Source organism: Nicotiana tabacum, chromosome 17 (assembly GCF_000715075.1).
Source record: "Nicotiana tabacum cultivar K326 chromosome 17, ASM71507v2, whole genome shotgun sequence".
NCBI lineage: Eukaryota > Viridiplantae > Streptophyta > Magnoliopsida > Solanales > Solanaceae > Nicotiana > Nicotiana tabacum.
Genome location: NC_134096.1, coordinates 1,702,808 through 1,720,756, shown reverse-complemented (window position 1 = coordinate 1,720,756; position 17,949 = coordinate 1,702,808). Strand labels below are relative to the sequence as shown.

At 34.6% G+C, this 17,949-nt stretch overlaps 1 protein-coding gene and 1 pseudogene across 1 annotated transcript; both read right to left on the bottom strand.

The window, feature by feature from the left end:
• Window positions 1–8,452: 8,452 nt before the first annotated feature.
• On the bottom strand, window positions 8,453–16,889 carry LOC107778446 (SNW/SKI-interacting protein-like; annotated as a pseudogene).
• Window positions 13,824–14,249, bottom strand: LOC142171465 (uncharacterized). The gene has a single exon (XM_075233822.1). It carries the CDS (start codon window positions 14,247–14,249, stop codon window positions 13,824–13,826), a length of 426 nt encoding a protein of 141 aa, XP_075089923.1.
• Window positions 16,890–17,949: the final 1,060 nt, after the last annotated feature.

The window sequence follows — 17,949 nt, the reverse complement described above, 5'->3', positions numbered from 1 at the left end:
AAAAAGATTTTGCAGTGAAAAACCAGCGATTTACAGATGAGCTCAGAAGATGCAAGAAAGAACTTTAGAAAATTTGGAGATTGGAGATGTAAAAGTAATAAATGGTAAAGAAAGGGGATATTTATAGATTGAGCAACGTCGGTTCAGTATCAATAGTGGCCGACCATCGTCTGACACGCATTAAATGCCTTGGTAAACTAAACCATGGGACAACTATCACGTACGTCATGATCGAACTCAATACAAACGTCAGTATATATCTAATCGTACTATTGGAAAATCATGTCGTTTCTCGCTACATCCTTCCCGAGAAACGAGGGGACTATCAGTATACGGTCAAAACCGAGTTCGGCCTTCGAACGACTGGTTGAGATGGGAACATAATGGACCGAAAAATGTCTTCATAATATCGGGATGAGATCCGAAGCCAGGTTACCGAGCTTCGAGTTTCAGGGACCGATCAATACCGAGCTCGAAGTCATTATCGAGCTCGAATCCAAAACCGAACTATGATGTGAAGCGATGTTATTGAGCTTAAGAGTCAAAGATCGACCAATACTGAGCTCGAATTAATATCGGGCCCCGAGTCAAAATCGAGCTCGAGTCAATATCGAGCTCGAGTCAAAATCGAGCTCAGGTCAGTATCGAGCTCATAGACAAGAGCTGTTACAACCGCACTAAGAAAGGGAATCTCGGTGGAAACTAGGGAAACATTGATTTATCATGAGTTCCCCACTATGTATTTTTATTTATATCCAAAGTAGGATCCCTCCACTATAAGAGGGATGACTATTATTCTTGTAAGGGGGATCTATCAAGTGATTCATACACTGTAACTAAAATACTATTGATACATTCCTATATTGGAAGATTATCCTTTAGAGCTTTATATATCATTTCATCTTGCTTGTTCATAAATCATCCTCTTTTCAACTTTGCTTATTTTTCATCCTTTACAGTCAATATTTTTATTTTCCTTTACGATTCATGTCAAGTTATACCACGTATTTTTAGAACCATATACAAATTCTAACTCTATCCGTTTTTCGGGTAAACACAATTATAGAACATAACTTCTCCTCATTTATAATTGAAGAATGAAAGATACGTTATTATAGTAAGAATAGTGTCAGAATTGGACTAAAAATGAAGTGCAATTGTAGATTCTTACTAATTATTAGGAATTCTTTCTATCCCAAGAAGGCAAGAATATGTCTATATTTCCGTTCTTACCTTTGTTCCACAAATCACAATGACGTCAACTTTTTCATAGTGAAAACTTCTACTATCCCCTGTTTTCTGGATAAAAATTTCAACCACTCGAACATTGGAACTACTCTTCTTCTTCTCGTTTGAAATACATCTATGTGATTTGTGAAACGAAAAGTCGAATGCTTGTAAAAAGAAATTAGCAACGGTTGGAAAACAAATTTAAAATAGGAACAGTTAGTTTAAAGCTATTGTGAATATAAGTAATTAATGTGAAAGATATAGGGTGTGTTTGGTATAACGGAAAATATTTTCCAACTTGGAAAGCAAGTAGTAATCTTATTCATTTTTCGATGTTTGGTACGCAAATTAAAGAAAATGACTACTCAAGAGTATTCATAAATAATATAGATATAATAAACATGAAGCCATAAACTTTCGAACCAATAATCTTCCGAACCCACAAATTTCATAAACTTCTGAAACGCTAAACTTTTGAAACCGCAAAATTTTGAACCCGTAAACTTTATAATTTCTAAACTCGTAAACTTCCAAACACATAAGCCTCCGAACTCATAACTTTGGAACTTGTAAATTTCGAACCTGTAAACCGAAAAATAAAAAAACTAAAACTGAAAATATATAAAAAAATATTTTTTCCGGGGGAGGGGGATGCAGAAAAACGAAAAAATAGAAATTTGAAATTACAAAAAAAAAAGTAAAATAAAAAAGGGGAATTACACTCCTTGTCACTTGGCCTAACAGGAGGGTGGGTGATGCAGAAAAACGAAAAATATAAATTTGAAATTATAAAAAAAAAATAAGGTAAAAAAATAATTTTTTTGTGGGGGTAGTAGGGTGGGTCGTAACGAAAAAAAAAACTAAAATTTGAAAAAAAAAATATTTGGAGAGAAGGGGTGGGGTAGGTAGGCGTGGGGTGAGGTTAGGTGAGTGAGTGTGGGGGTGTGGGGTGAGTTGGTGAAGGTGGGGAATAGGGTGGGGAAAGTTGAGAATGGGTTTTGGAAAATGTTTTCCCTTCTTTTGATAGGGAAAATATTTTCCTCCAATTGGAGGAAAATGAGTTCATAAGGAAAATGTTTTCCAAAACATTTAAGCCAACCAAACATGAGATGGTTATTTTCCGCGATTATTGATCATGCCCAACTTTAGTATTAAAAAGAATTTGCTGTAAATATAATCCGGTCTAAAAGTTCGAAGTCGAATCCAATAGAGAACTAAGATTTTGCTGTAACTGTTAAGTATCACTAAGAATACAAGTTCGAACAACTTCTAATTTATAAATATCAAAATTCTGTTTTCTTACTAATTAACTAGAAAATTAAATACTAAGGTTTAGGGGACAAGATTAATGAGACCTAGAGTTATGATTTCCTCAATTGTCGGAATCCTTCTTGCTACGTCTCCTATAATATCGCCTAAGTATCCTCTACTGATCATGAGCACTCGACTTATCGTAATTCTCTCTCGAGCAATTACAACAATGTACTAGTCATATTCTTTCGAATTACACTAGCTCGCACTTTTTCACCACTCACTATGATCACGTCAAAACATCGTTATCTCTAATCCCGCTTTTAAATCTATCGTATTGATCTCTCATATACGTTAGGAGTGACGTTATTCAACAACCACCTAAATATGTATTCCTTTTCAAGCAATACATAATAAATAGACCGTTAATTGAGAGCTTTTCAGTTAATTAAAATAAACATATATATAGTTGAACAAATAGAAAAAATTCAAAGACTCAATTATATCAAAACGTATCAAGAATTCATCTTACAAAAGGTTTCATCAAAACCCTAGATAACAAATTAGATATTCATAATAGTATGCAAAACAACAATACTAGAATTCATAACCAATAATGAAAATAGGAAGAAGAAAGTGAAAAACTCGTAGAAGAATTCCCCGCCTTGCTCCTTGTATGTTCTTGCCTCCTTAGGTCGATTCCCTCTCTAATGATGTCTCCCCCTTCAAAAAGTATTTATATGGTTGGGATCGAAGTCTACATGTCCAAAATTAGTGAGGAATTAAAATTGGCCCGGATAGCATCGTCGGTGCGAGACAGCGTCTGGGGCACCAATATTTCTGTGCGAGACACTGTCTATGGCGCCAATGTTTCTATGCGAGGCACTATCTGGGGCGTCAATGACAGTGCCCTGGACAATGCCTTGTACGGTCTATGGCCATGACTTTTCATTGCCTTGCACTTCTTTTTTTATTTCTCCATTTTATAGCTCTGAGGTACCATTTAGTGTAACTTCTATCCAATTCATGTCCAAGCATTCCTACACGTTAAATAAGCTCTATTAAGCGCAATTGTCACACAAATTAGCATCAAATAGGGTAAATAACGTCAAAATATAAGGAATTATCGCACGACATCAACACCCCACACTTAAATGTTTCTTGCCCTCTAGTCAACCAACTAAACACTTCCTCTTCAAGGACCCAACAAGCCACACATTTACAACACACTACACATATGACCATGGTTGATAGAAACAACTAAGTTTTAGCATATGCTGTCAAAATACACTTCCCATACTTATGCCCAATTTCAAAACATCCAATACAAGAACAACATGATTATAACAATCCCAGCCTCGAAAACTAACTCAATGTCACACTGCACCCGAGGCTTGAATACTTAATCTAACAGAGAGGTCTAATAATGTTATCTATCCTTTGTGAAACTATGTGCACTCACAATAAAATAAAGAGTAAGCAGTCCACACATCCAAATCACACGATCGAATATATTTTAAGGACTCACACATATGAAGAAAAATCTCTCACTCTCTGAAAGAAGTCACATGCACGCAAAAGGTACCATAAGCTTGCACATTATGTAAACATCTACTAATGTAGGCCCGCTCGGTCCAAAATCAACTAGGGCTTTATTATGATTGTAATATGGGCTAAGGGACGGGTAGGATATATTTAGGATATAGTGACTAACCCTCCTAATTACTTTAACACATCACGTATTCAACTTTAAGTGCAAAATTCTTCAATCCACTTCAATCATCACAATATAGCTCACCCCAGAATATTTTTCCTTCTTCTTTACGCACTGCTTCAGATCATATCCACCAGCAAAAAAATAAGAAACCTTTATTTATTCATTTATTTTTTTTTCTTTTGTATTTTTGCCTTGCCGCTAGTGGACTTTTATTTAAAGTACAAGTGCATATTTCTTCTTTCTATTGGTTCCACTAAAAAGCTACCCCAAGTTTCCTCATTAGATCTTTCTAGCGCTCTCTTTACAATTCAAGTTCTATAAGAGGTGTAAGGATCAAAATAAATCAATTAAGAACAAAAGGGGATAGGCTTGAAATGCGGGTGCCAAAAGAAAGACTTATAGGCTCAAAATGGTATCTAGGGATGATTTTATTTGTGATAAGCAACAAAACTCAAAAAGATCAAAGAAAGCCTAACATCACTTTTCAAACCGAGTAACACCTAGGATTTCGCATCAAGACGTATTTCGAGTAAGTTCTAGACTCAAATGCAATAACATGAACTATACAAAGAACTCACTTCACACATGGAACATGACTCCTTAAGGACAGTCCCATTCAGACTCTCAATCAAACAAGTATTCATAAAGCCAAGAGATATATTAAGCATAAAGTGCAAAGTGAACACAAGTAAAGCAACCGAGACATAAGAGTTATGCCACATGCTATTCATTTTTACTAAGACATCATCATATATTTAAAACTAAGGGAAGATGATACACATGCCATAACCTAAGTATGCAACCATCAAACAAGTCAAAAGACGCGAATCACATCATTTCTTCTCCTTTATTTCCTACATACTACTCTAAAAATAAATAAATAAAAACTACTACCCGGTTCAAGTTACATATCATGTAAAAGAATCGAGGCACGAAGAAAAATCACGGGGGATTATTACTACCTAGAAAAAAAAAAAAAGACACGTTTTTGTATTTTCTAATTTTTTTTGTATTTTTTGTTTATACTTTAAATCCCTCAAGAAAACTGTCTTGGGGATACATAGTTGGGAAAAGTCTTTTTTTTCTAAAAAAAAATTATCAATTAAACTAATACAACTAACATAACATAGAAAGTTATCCAGACAATCTCCTCACCCCACACTTAAACTTGTGCATTGTCCCCAATGCCCAACATAAATAATAAGAGGGTAAAAGAAACTCCCTGGTAGGCTAAAGTCTGAAGCACTAGCAGTTCATGGGGTACTTAGACTTCTCCCGGATATTTTTCTTTGTACAGGCACCCCACATTTAGTTCTAATCATCTAGCTTGTTGTTGCATCCTTCCAATAGCTATGCTTCCCATGCTCCTAAAAACTCAAAAACGACACTACCAAAAATAATACAATAAGAAAATAATTTAAAAAAATCTAAAAATAAAAGAAAGCAGTAAAGTTGGGTTGCCTCCCAACATGCGCCTGATTTAACGTTGCGGCATGACGTGAACCACTTTCTGCCTTCACTGCAAGCTTATGAATTGAATCCCAAGTTTTGATTCAAGCTTTCGGTAATGCTCCAAGGGTGGTGGAAACACTCGAGCTGGCCCTAGGAAATAAAGCAGTATTCTGTACTTCTTGGCCTTTACATGAGGAGTGTAATCCTATCTTTGAGGCAAGAAAAATTCCAGAATGTAGGCACCTTGTTCCTCATTCCTTGACTGCTCAATCGGCTCGGATGACTCTATTTTCATATCATCATCCAATTTTAATGTAGAAAAATATTGGAGTGAGGACCAATGCGCTCAAACACATGAACTTCAAGACTTTCAACATCCTCAACATCAATGATACTAGAGTCAACAAAATTTATATCCTCAATGTCCTTGGCTGACTCTAGTCTCACTTCTTCAACATCGACATCCTGAAATTGTAATTGGCTAGGTTGTTGATGTTCTACTCTGACCTCCTCAATTAGCATCTCAAATTCACGCTCTTCTTGGCTACTATCCCCAAAATTGGCTTGCTGAGTATTAAAAGCTTCAACCACTTGACTCACTTGAGCCTCCAAGTTGCGAATAGTTGCCTCTTTCCTTTGTATCTACAATTGTTTCTCATTATTTTGTTCCAAAAGGCACTTTAACATATCAATGATCACCTTCAGGTCCGCATCCGCAGGTTCTTTATTCCTATTAACTTCACAAGAAAAAGTAGAACCATCATAGTAAGGGGTTGGAGGAGGATAAAAACTATAAGCACAACCATGAAAGTGACCATTTTGATCACCACACACATCACACACATTCCACAAATAAGATTGAGTAGGTGCACATAACTCGCTCTCGGGAACGTTTTGAAAATTTTGCCACGGGTGATTTCCTTCACAATATGTACACGGATCAAAAATTAAAATTACCAAAACCTAAACTTCCATAATTCCAAGACGTCATGTTTCTCAAATCAATAAGTAAAATAATAAAAAAAAATAATAAAAAAAAATAAAAATAAAAGTTCAAACTTGAAACCTAGTAATATGTAGAGCTACAACTACACTGTTAGTTCCCTGGCAACAACGCCAAAATTTAATCACGCCCAACTCTAGTCCTAAAATGGATAAGTGGTCGCTGCAAATATAATCCGGTCTAAAAGTCCGAAGTCGAATCCTACAGAAAATTAAGGTTTTGCTGTAACTGTTAAGTATCACTAAGAATACAAGCTCGAACAACTCCTAATTTATAAATATCAAGATTCAATTTTCTTACTAATTAACTAGCAAATTAAAATAGTAAATTAACAACTAAAGATACTAAGATTTTGGGGACAAGATTAAGGAGACCTAGAGTTATAATTTCCTCAATTGTCGGAATCCTTCTCGCTACGTCTCCTATAATATCGCCTAATTATCCTCTACTGATCATGAGCACTTGACTTATCGTAATTCTCTCTCGAGCAACTACAACAATGTACTACTCATATTCTCTCGAATTACGCTAGCTCGCACTTTTTCACCGCTCACTATGATCACGTTAAAGTTTCGTTATCTCTAATCCCGCTTTTAAACTAGCTATATTGATCTCTCATATACGTTAGAAGTGACGTTATTCAATAACCACCTAAATATGTATTCATTTTCAAGCAATATATAATAAATAGACACCGTTAATTGAGAGCTCTTCAATTAACTAAAATAAGCACATAGTTGAACAAATAGAAAAATTCAAAGACTCAGTTATATCAAAACGTATCAAGAATTCATCCTACAAAAGGTTTCATCAAAACCCTAGATAACAAATTAGCTATTCATAATAGTATGCAAACTACAATACTAGAATTCATAACCAATAATGAAAATAGGAAAAAGAAAGTGAAAAACTCGTAGAAGAATTCTCCGACTTGCTCTTCGTGTGTTCTTGCCTCATTAGGTCCCTTGCCTCTCTAATGATGTCTAATCCTTCAAAAACTAACTTTAAGAGGTATTTATATGGTTGGGGCCGAAGTCTACATGTCCAAAACTAGTGAGGAATTAAAATTGGCTCGGATAGCATCGTCGGGGCGAGGCACTGTCTGGGGCATCAATATTTCTGCGCGAGGCACAATGTCTTGCACTGTCTATGGCCATGACTTTTCATTGCCTTGCACATCTTCTTTTATTGCTCCATTTTGTAGCTCTGAGGTTCCATTTCGTGCAACATTTACCCAATTCATGTCCAAGCATTCTTACACGTTAAATAAGCTCTGTTAAGCGCAATTGTCGCACAAATTAGCATCCAAACAACAAGCAAGTAGGGTAAATAACGTCAAAATATATGAAATTATCGCACGACATTAGTTATTATCACACTATAAACGCCCCTGGCGCCGCATATGACCTTACTAAACTTCACAGAGCATCTGTAATATCAGATGCAGAGAGTACGTCTAAATGATAAAATACTTGGAAGGTTTTGATGTTTAAATGATAAGTAGTACTGTTTAACTCTTAAAAGTTACAACCTATTGTTCACTTTGGAGTTTGGTATGTGCAATACTACAATTTTGTTAACTAAATGGTAGAACAGAAAGGAAAACGAAATTACATATTTCTGAAACTATAGTTGTCCTGCTGCAGTGCTGCTTGTCGACTAGAGCATCAAATTTTAACTCATCTGTCTCTTAAAAGACATGAACAAATGAATAAGTAGCCCCAATAGAGAACTGAGAAAATTGGATTTTATATATTAAATGTTTATACTAATATTAAACTAAACCATTGGGCCAAGGCTTTTGGCTTGTGGGAAAATGATATTAAATATTTCTTATTTATTTTTTTAATTTATGTAAATACGACATACATAGGAAAAGTTCTGCATAACCCCGTGCCAAGATTAGTAACACAAAATACTAGTACAACCAAAGAAAGGAAAGAACCACAAAAGTTTATGTTGTGTCCAAAATTGATCAAATATTCAAATTTAGCAAACCTTGACTGGTCTTAATGGTTACCCCAATATTTGCCATGGTTTCAGTAAAGAAGTGGTCCAAACCAAATGGATCAGCTTCCTTGTCAAATTCCACACTTGGACCAGCCCTCTCATATGTTCCAGCAAATGCCTTGTCAGGCTTAAACCGATGTGTGTTGACGATCTGCTCATCAGCAACTCCATACATATCAGCATCAACATAATCTTTCTTAGGTTTGTATAGAGTAGAAAGAGTTGGCTGAGCAGTAAAAAAAGCCTTTATCATAGACATTGTAGGCATCATCATTGGCAAATCCAAATCCAGAATCCATCCCTTTTTCCTGGTTAAACAATCTCTGGTCATACATAACCTCTTCTCCTCTTGATAATTTGCTAGTACTAGAAGCCATCCCAAGAGCCACTTTTTCGCTAACATCACGATCTCTATCTCTACTCATCTTACTCTTCTTAGCATCTTTTGCTTCCAATCTCCTCTCCCGACGTCGCTCCTCACATATCTTCTTTCTCTTTAATCGCGTTTCTTCTGTTGCGATATCATAATCCACAGCAGTAGTTCTCTCAGTTCTTGCCTTGCGAGCCAACTCCTTAAGTTGCATCTCTTTCATCATCATCTCTCTCTGAATCTTTTCCCGCATTGCAATGGGTTCTCTGGCTTTCTCTTCGGCAACTTACAAAGCCTCTAATATTTTTGCGAAATTATCATTGATCTTTACAGCCTCATTAGCAGCAACAAGGCGCTTATCAAGGGGGATTGTGTAACCTTTTGGGTTCTTCTAGTTTGATATACAAGGCGGAATCTTCCAATCCTGTTGATCCTTCAATGTAACAGGACGAGGAGGAGAATGCATAACCGGCACAGGTGGTGAAGCAGAGGCGGCGCTAGGGATCTTCTTGTGCTTGAATTTGGGCAAGTGAAAATAACTCCACCATCTTAATAATCCTCTCCTTAAAAGCTGCTGCAGATTGCTTGGAATTACGCTTGTACTTAATAAACTTCAACTCTCGAGATTGTGTTGGAACCTTACTCAACCGCATATTTACAATCTTCTCAACTGCTTCCTTAGTTTCATGGATTATAGCTTTCTGCTTCTCAGATTCCAGATCATCTCTTCGTTCTTCTCTAAAATTCGGAATGAGAAAAGATCGATGTTGGAATAAATTGCTTGATTATTCCTCAAGCATGTTACGGTTTATATAGTGTTTCACAGTAATTTTTAATCCTAGAAAGGAAAGGAAAGGAAAGGAAAGTCTTTTTCCTATTTACCACAATAGTGACCAGTTTACTTTAGTCACTTCCATTAAGAAAATACTAAATTCTATACAAAAATAACTAAATTACCCTTAATTAAATATTAATGTGAGGAGTAAGAAAACTTTTTAGGGATATGCACGTAAGGGTAAAAGAGTAAAAACAAATTAAATTTTTTCTTGATTATATAAATGGACACTTATTTTGGACTAAAATAAAAAAGTAAATTGATCACTTATTGTGGATCGGAGGAAGTAACAATTATTGAAATTTCTAAATCTTTTCTTAATTCTAAATATATAAGGATTGGACTCTTGGTAAACCTAATTCCTAAATTGAAAAGGAAAAGAAAAGCGTACTGTATGAACATTAGAAAAGGTTACTTGTAAATTTAATTTTAAGAAAAAATAACGATGGAGTAGTTTGACTGTATAGGGGAAAGTCATAGAACTATAAAATTTTAATGTTAAGAAAACTCAATCAAATATATACACCTACTATATCAAGGAATGTTATGCATGTAAATTTATGTATAGATTTAAAATTATGTAGGGGATGTATCAAAGATTTAAATTGTTTCCAAAAATTATGTTAGGAAATAGAAATTAATGGAAACAATCTTTTCTGTAATTTTTCTTCTCAAACAAAATATAATTAGCGGCCTTCAAAAAGGCTATTTAATTTGGTAAATTCTGCCGAGAGACATGGTGACATTAAATATTCTTCTTAAATCGAAATACAATTAGTTTTCTTTGTTGGTTTAAAATCAAAGGAGATTTTTGTCCCCAATGGCAAAGGAACTTACGGGCATTTTGGGGGACTAGCCCACTTCCCATTACTCATTTGGGTCGTACCACAACTATGTTTTTCTCATCTCAAATAAGCATGCTGGTCTAGCAACGGTTTTTCATCATTATTATCTGCGTACTGTATACTATTTCCTATCGGAGCAAATTAAATTTGTCTCTCAAATTGCCATAAAATCGAACCATACATTCATCCGTTTGAATTTTGAGAGTAAAATTCAGTTTACCCCCTTAAACTTTAAGATTTGAGAAACTATACCCCTTCACATCTTGAACGAGAACGACAACCCCTTTATGCAATCCAATGTACCCCTTAATTTTTAAAGGTTAAAAAACTATACCCCTTTACCTTTTGAATAGGAACGATAACCCCTTGTACTCAAAAGATGAAGTAAATTTCAAGGGCATCTCAGCTCTCCCTTAGAGCTTTTGTCCCTATAGCAAGAGTACTCAGATTTGTTCCCTTAAATCCCGGAATGAACAAAATGGCACCTCACAAGAAATTCCACATACTTTAATCATAGTAGAATGTGTCTGCCTTTACATGGCTTTAGACCATTCTATAAGGCACCCCATAACGAATAATGAACATACTGAAAAATGTAGTCCATACCACATGACCACAAGAACAAAGTTTAAAAAGGAAAAATCACTAATACATTCCCAAAGCACTAATACATTCCCAGTAACTTAAAAAAAAAATGAACATACTGAAATATTTTTCATTCCCAAATATAAGTATCAAAGGATAACAATGAACATGTTGGAGTAAACTCAATCACTCATTGAAGTGCCGGCTCTAATGTTGTAGTTAATAAGGCAAGTGCCTTAGGCCCCCAAATTTGGAAGGCCCCATTTTTTAAATATAATAGGTTTATAGGTATTTTAAAAAAATATTTAATACCTTTTTCTCATATAAAATGAGAATTTATTTTGCTATGTAAATACAGCAACTGTTTGGCTTACTAAAAAACGGATAGTATGGATATTTAACACGTGAATTAAAATTGATTTGACAAGGGACATAGTATAAGTTAAAGATGGTACTCTAATTGACATACTCAATTAAATAAAAAGACTTTTCTTTTCCAAATATTTATATTGCTTATAGAATAATATTAACATTTCCCATAACATTTGCCCCATCGAAAGAAGTTTTTCAAAATTAACATTATTGATCTTAGCTAAGATCAATAATGTCCCAATAAAGATTAAATAGGTTGCTATATTAGTTGAAAAGAAATTATTCAAAAAAATTAATTATAAAAATATTATTAACAACTTAGCATCTTAAAAATCTAGAAGAATAGACTTCAAATAGAAATATATATCATAACTTTTAAAAAAAAAATTTAGGCCTCACGTTAAACTTTGACTTTAGGCCACATATGTGCTTGAGCAGCCACTGACTCATTGAATATATTAAACAAATATCATGACCATGCAAATTCAGTTATTCCAACGCATATATATGCCTTGATTAAATATAAATACCAAAGAACTTTAATTGTAACAGAAATTGAAAAAATTAGATGATCTATCACAATTTGGACTATTAATCAATGAACATCCTAGATGCAAAGTCCATGATGCTATCCTACTCACTAGATGAGTTTCCTACACTATTTTGCACAACTCGTCCCGTTGGTGACGCTTGAGTTGAGAAAATAGCCTTGTTTGATAAAAAAATATAGACTTTTGATTAAACTAATTAATATTATGTGGTGGAGGGCTAAATCTAGTTAATGATAATGACTTCAGATCTGTAATCAATTAACACTAATCACGTAAGGGCAGTGTCGAGAGAGGATTAAGTGTGATATATATTCAACGCTTCAAGATTGTTAATGATGGGAGAATACTATGCAATAAATGTTGGTAAGTGGCATTAAAGTAAATAAGGAGAATGATTCAGCCAATATTGAATGAGGTGGATGATTCTTCTTTCTGACAATGATGAATGATAGATAAAATACTAGAATATCGTGACCTTTCTTGGATCTAATGGAAAAAGTGTGGAATAGTAGACAATCGAATCTCTTTAGAAAGGTAACGGTTGTCTTTTCTCTAGAGTAAAAATCTGCTTTTACAAGAATGTTCTTCTTTGAGGATCTCCTCTTCTCCCTATTTCTTTTTTTATTTATCTGGGACATTCCCTAGTCAACCCTAAAAGTACAGACACCAAGAATATTCTCCTAAATATTCTATGACAAAACTAGTCGTTAGCACTCGACCTCGGCCGTTGTTGACTACTCGGCTACGAGTCTCGTTACCTACTAATCGACCTCGACCATATTGCTTTCTACGACACTGCTTCATGTCAAATCTTAATGAAAGCAGATTTTGACCCATACAAGCATCTACAAAAGGTGTTGGTTGCTTGTGCAATTGAGATGTTCCAAGTTGTGTAGCTGAAGAAGAAATTTGACTTGGTCTAGGTGGTTGAAACTTGAAAACCAAAAATTATAATTAGGGTAGAAAATTATTGATAAAACATCTATTATTAACATATGATATGAATCCTATTATTACCTATGAGGCCAGTACAAATTGGTTCATGTTTGACATTCCGATACCATTCCAGTTCCCTATTCCACAATATGGACCATGTTTATTTTGCTTTCCCATTCCTCTCGCTCTTCCTCTGTCCCTGCCTCTACCGTTCATGGACTACAATGTAATTGCTCCCCCGCCTCTAGTTGTTGCTCTACCATAGCTTATATTATTTATCTCTCTTTCTATTCCTCTTTCTCATCCTCTAGGATTAGTGACCAACTTATTAAGCTCATTGACACTATTAGCACCTCTTCCATTATTCTATTGAACACCAAGAAAAGCCAAATCAAGTATAAAAAAGAACGAGTTGTGACAAGTAGCTTAAAATCATTAAAAAAAAGAGAGAAAAAATAAAAAGCTTAAGCTAATCAAGAAAAATACCTGAACAGTTCTTTTTTGCCTTGGCTTGCTGGGATTTTTGCATGTCTTTTTATTGTGTCCGATCTCATGACAGTTGCTGCATTCATGAGGATAGTCAAACTTCCTCACCTTGTTGGGATTTATTAGTTCATCTATACCTTTTTTCCTGCTCTTTCTTGGTCTTTATACGGGTCTATTATCTTAAGATTCAGGTGGTAGAATAGGATCACCATGTGCAATGTCCCATTGTGATTGATCTGGTATTGGAATAATTGTCCCAGAATAAGCTTTCTTGAATGTCGAAACATGGTAAAATGGATGTACAAAGTCTTCTGGTTCACGACGAGCAGTCATTATGGCGCTAACTCCGTGTCTACATGGTATACCTGTTACATCCCATTTTCTACAAGTACATACCTTTTCCTTGAGTTTTGTCACGTATATTTTCAACCCTTCATGAACCCCCCAAATTCCATTTTCAGCTTCTATTGGTCCACAATATAAAGTTTGTTCTTTGGTCTCATCAATCTCCATTATCCTTGGACAAACTAGTCCATCGTAATCTTTAATCCATTCACATCTTTCTTGCAACCTACACATCATCTTTCTTCGAACGATCTCCAACATGGTTAGTATTGGTTGGTCTCTGGCTTCTTGAATCCAGTGGTTAAAGATTTCACAGATATTATTGCTCAACATATCACATTTTGGCAATGTTGAAAAAGCTGACTTACTCCACTAGTTGGCTCCAATTTATGATAACCATCAATGAGCTTCTTTATTTTCTTTCTTGATCAATTCCTTATACTTTTCAAAATCTACAATAGCATATGATCTAGCTGCAGCCACATCAAGCCTTTCAGTTTTTTTTTTTAATCTTTGAACCTAAGTTTGAAATTGGCATACATATGCCTAACACAGAACCTGTGATCAACATTTGGCATGATTTTCTTAAAGGATTCAAGGAGACCCTACAAAGTAAATTATACAATATTAGCTCGGGGAAAAAGGAAAAAATAGAGAGATAAGTTTATGTATAAAGCGATAGATGCGTACCTTTTGTCTGTCAGACATAAAAGTCCATCCATAGCTGCCATAAGTTGCCGCCATCCTAAAGGGCCTTTTAAGAAACATGCATCTAAGCCAATCATAGCTCTACAACATGACATAAACCCTTCTCTCAAAGCAGAAAACATGATGAACACTCTCTTGAAATAAGGTGGTTGTTGCAATGAATATTTGTCAAGGCATAAGAATGCTGCAAAACTTGGATTTTGCTTCAAAACCATTTCACAATAATCCATGACTCTATGAAATTGCTTATAAAAATTACCCTTAATCCACCCAATTGCTGTTTTTCTCGCTCTATACCCTTACTTTTTAGAGATTATTATACCACATTTTCTCTTTACAGTTCTTCTAAAACCTTGTATGCTCCAGTTTGGTGCATCAAGAAGATCCTTCATGAACCTTTTGGCAACCCAAGTAGAATTGGCAATTTTATTCTTGAATGTCTAAGTGCACCTGTGGGGCATTCCATAAAAAGTTTTAATCTGAAATGCAATAGTCTTTTTCAAATAGCTAGCATGAATTCTTCATCCACACAATCTTTTACAATGTGCAGTGACTATCACTTTTATTTTTTTCGAATCCAACTTCAAACCCATTCTTTATTGCATGTTGTCTAAGAGCTAGCCTTCCTAAATTGTTAAACTGAAGAAAAACCCAAACCTGTGAACAACATTGGATTTTCCATATCAATCTCTTCATTAAGCCATTCAATATCCTTATTAGGAGCATCACACTTTGTCTCATAATCACCACTTAAGTCATCTGAATCACTCCGAACACCTTCTTCAGATAGACCATCGGATCTTCTATAATATGAGTAATTATGGATATTTTTAATTATCGTGTGGTCAATATATGACTCATCAATATCTATTGTAATTTCTGGGTTGAGATTATTCTTTTAAAGTTTACTTATATCTTCAAATGAGTCGCTAAGATTATCACCGTCTGCGAAGTATTCGAAGTCATCTTCAAAATTATTTTCTTCATCGCTCTCAGGTGAATATGTTTTATCTAAGTCACTATTTTATCCTCTTCAATGTTATTTTCAGCTGGTTCATTTATCATATACACAACTACACCTCCCTCTCCTTGTGTATTATCTCCCTGCATCATAAGAGTCAACTTCACCCGCAGTTTCAATATTTCCTCCAAAATCCATCAAGTTCTCCTCAACATACAACTCAAAAGTATCAAGTATTTCTATGGGTTTTCACCATCTCTAATACCATTTTATCAGAAGTCAACAACACCAATCCATCAACAATATCTTGGTTAGGCGTATTATAATATATAAGACAATTTTCACAATAAACAAGTTCTTTCATTATAGCCAAAAACTCTATGTATGACAAACTATGAGGATCTATATTATGTGCGGGCTGTACCTTTCCCCTTCCTCTCCCCTTCCTCCTTCATAGTTTAAGACATGATGCAATCCAAAAAATTCTCCATAATGAATTTTCAATGTTACCTTGTCCGCCATGATTTCTGTAGGACAAGTAAAGTTGAATAATTGCACTCTCATAATAATTTTAATACAAAGAATGCACATAAATAAAATAAAATTTTATATAGCAACAATTTTTTCATCTAATAGATATTTCAGAAGAATCTCTAAATTTTTTTACTTAAGGTGACTATCTTTTCTTGAACTTTGATATATGAATGTCTCTATTACATGAATTTTAGGAATAACCTCAAAATAACACAAAAATATCTTAAAAATTTCAAGCAAGGAAACTCAAGTATTATTTTGGATGAAAATATTACACTTCACCTTATAGTAAAATGCCATGTTAGGATAGCAAGACACTGAATTTATTCCTTTGGTGCATGCAAATGATGAAGACCCCAAGAATCCCAATTTAGAAGATATAGACAAAAAAAAAAGCCTAAAAGTGAAGCTCTCAGGTGCAATTCCTTGCTGTTGGATCGAAGGAATATGGATTCATCGATTGGAAATTGACGAAGAGAAAGATACTGGATTGGATAGATAAAACTTTATCCACTTGTAAATCACTACATATAATGAAAACATTCTTAAGTGAAAATAAAAAAGTGAAAGAGATGTGTAGTATCCGCTCACTAGATATTGAGCAAGAAGATGATTTGAAAAAGATTAGAATACCCCCACTGCTGCTGAGTAGTACCCATGGTTTCTCAACTGATAAGGCTGATGGACTCCATTCATATTGTAGTATTTTAGTATTTGTATTTTGTCCTTTTAAAACATAGAATCTGGCAAATAATATTATAATAAGAATCATAGCGGGCCTAGAATTTTATATTAGACACTGTAATATTATTCCAATAATTTTCAACAATAAATATTACCGCGTACAATGAAATGAGTGTTGTCTGTTGCTCTTTTTTTCTATAAAATGTTGTTTTCAAGTTTTCTTTTTTGTCGTCTAAAAAAAAGGTAGACAAAAATAATCATTTTTTATTGATGTTCCAATAAATTTTATATATAACGCTAACAATTTTTAACAAGTTATAAGACTAAAAATTTTGAGCAAACTTCTGGCCGGCCGCTAGAAACTAATATCAGCCGCTAGTCATAATAGAATGTATTTTATAGCCCAAAACTAATTAAAAGGCTAGCCACCGATCCAACTATCACGGAAACACAGTTCTGTCCTTCATCCAAAAACCTCTCTTCTCCAATTCCAACTCAAGTTCCAAAATAGAAAAATGAAATCTAAGATACGAAGCAGAAATTTAAGATCTTCAATGAGCAGTTCAAGAAGCTGAAATCTGTGAGTGTAACCCATTTTCTCAAGCAGAATCCTTCTTCCCTGTTTATGAAGGCTAAATACCTTCATTTGGTTCATCCAAAAATGGACTTTTCATTCCCCGTGAACTTGAATCAGAGGAAGCTTGTGAACTCAGGCGAGTTCCCGGAAACATAGTTCTTTAAGGTTTTTAGCGAGATGGGGCGGCGCGTGTGGCTTTTGCATTGGTTAGCGTTCTCATTGGTTTTTAGCATTTTTCAAGTGAGGAAGAACTGTATATTTTCTGAGTAAATCACTACTAAATCATGACCAAACGATGCTCAATCTCTAATTGCAATGTGCCAGCAAAATACCTAATACAGAACAGACCTCTTAGCACCAACCACATAGGGCTTAATTTCTTGTTTCAATTTGAAGATTGCGAATCGCCATCACTATATAAATTGTGTCACTTCTTATGGTTTCTTCTTCTTTTCCTATAACAAAAAAAATCAGAAATCCCAAACAAAAAAACCAAA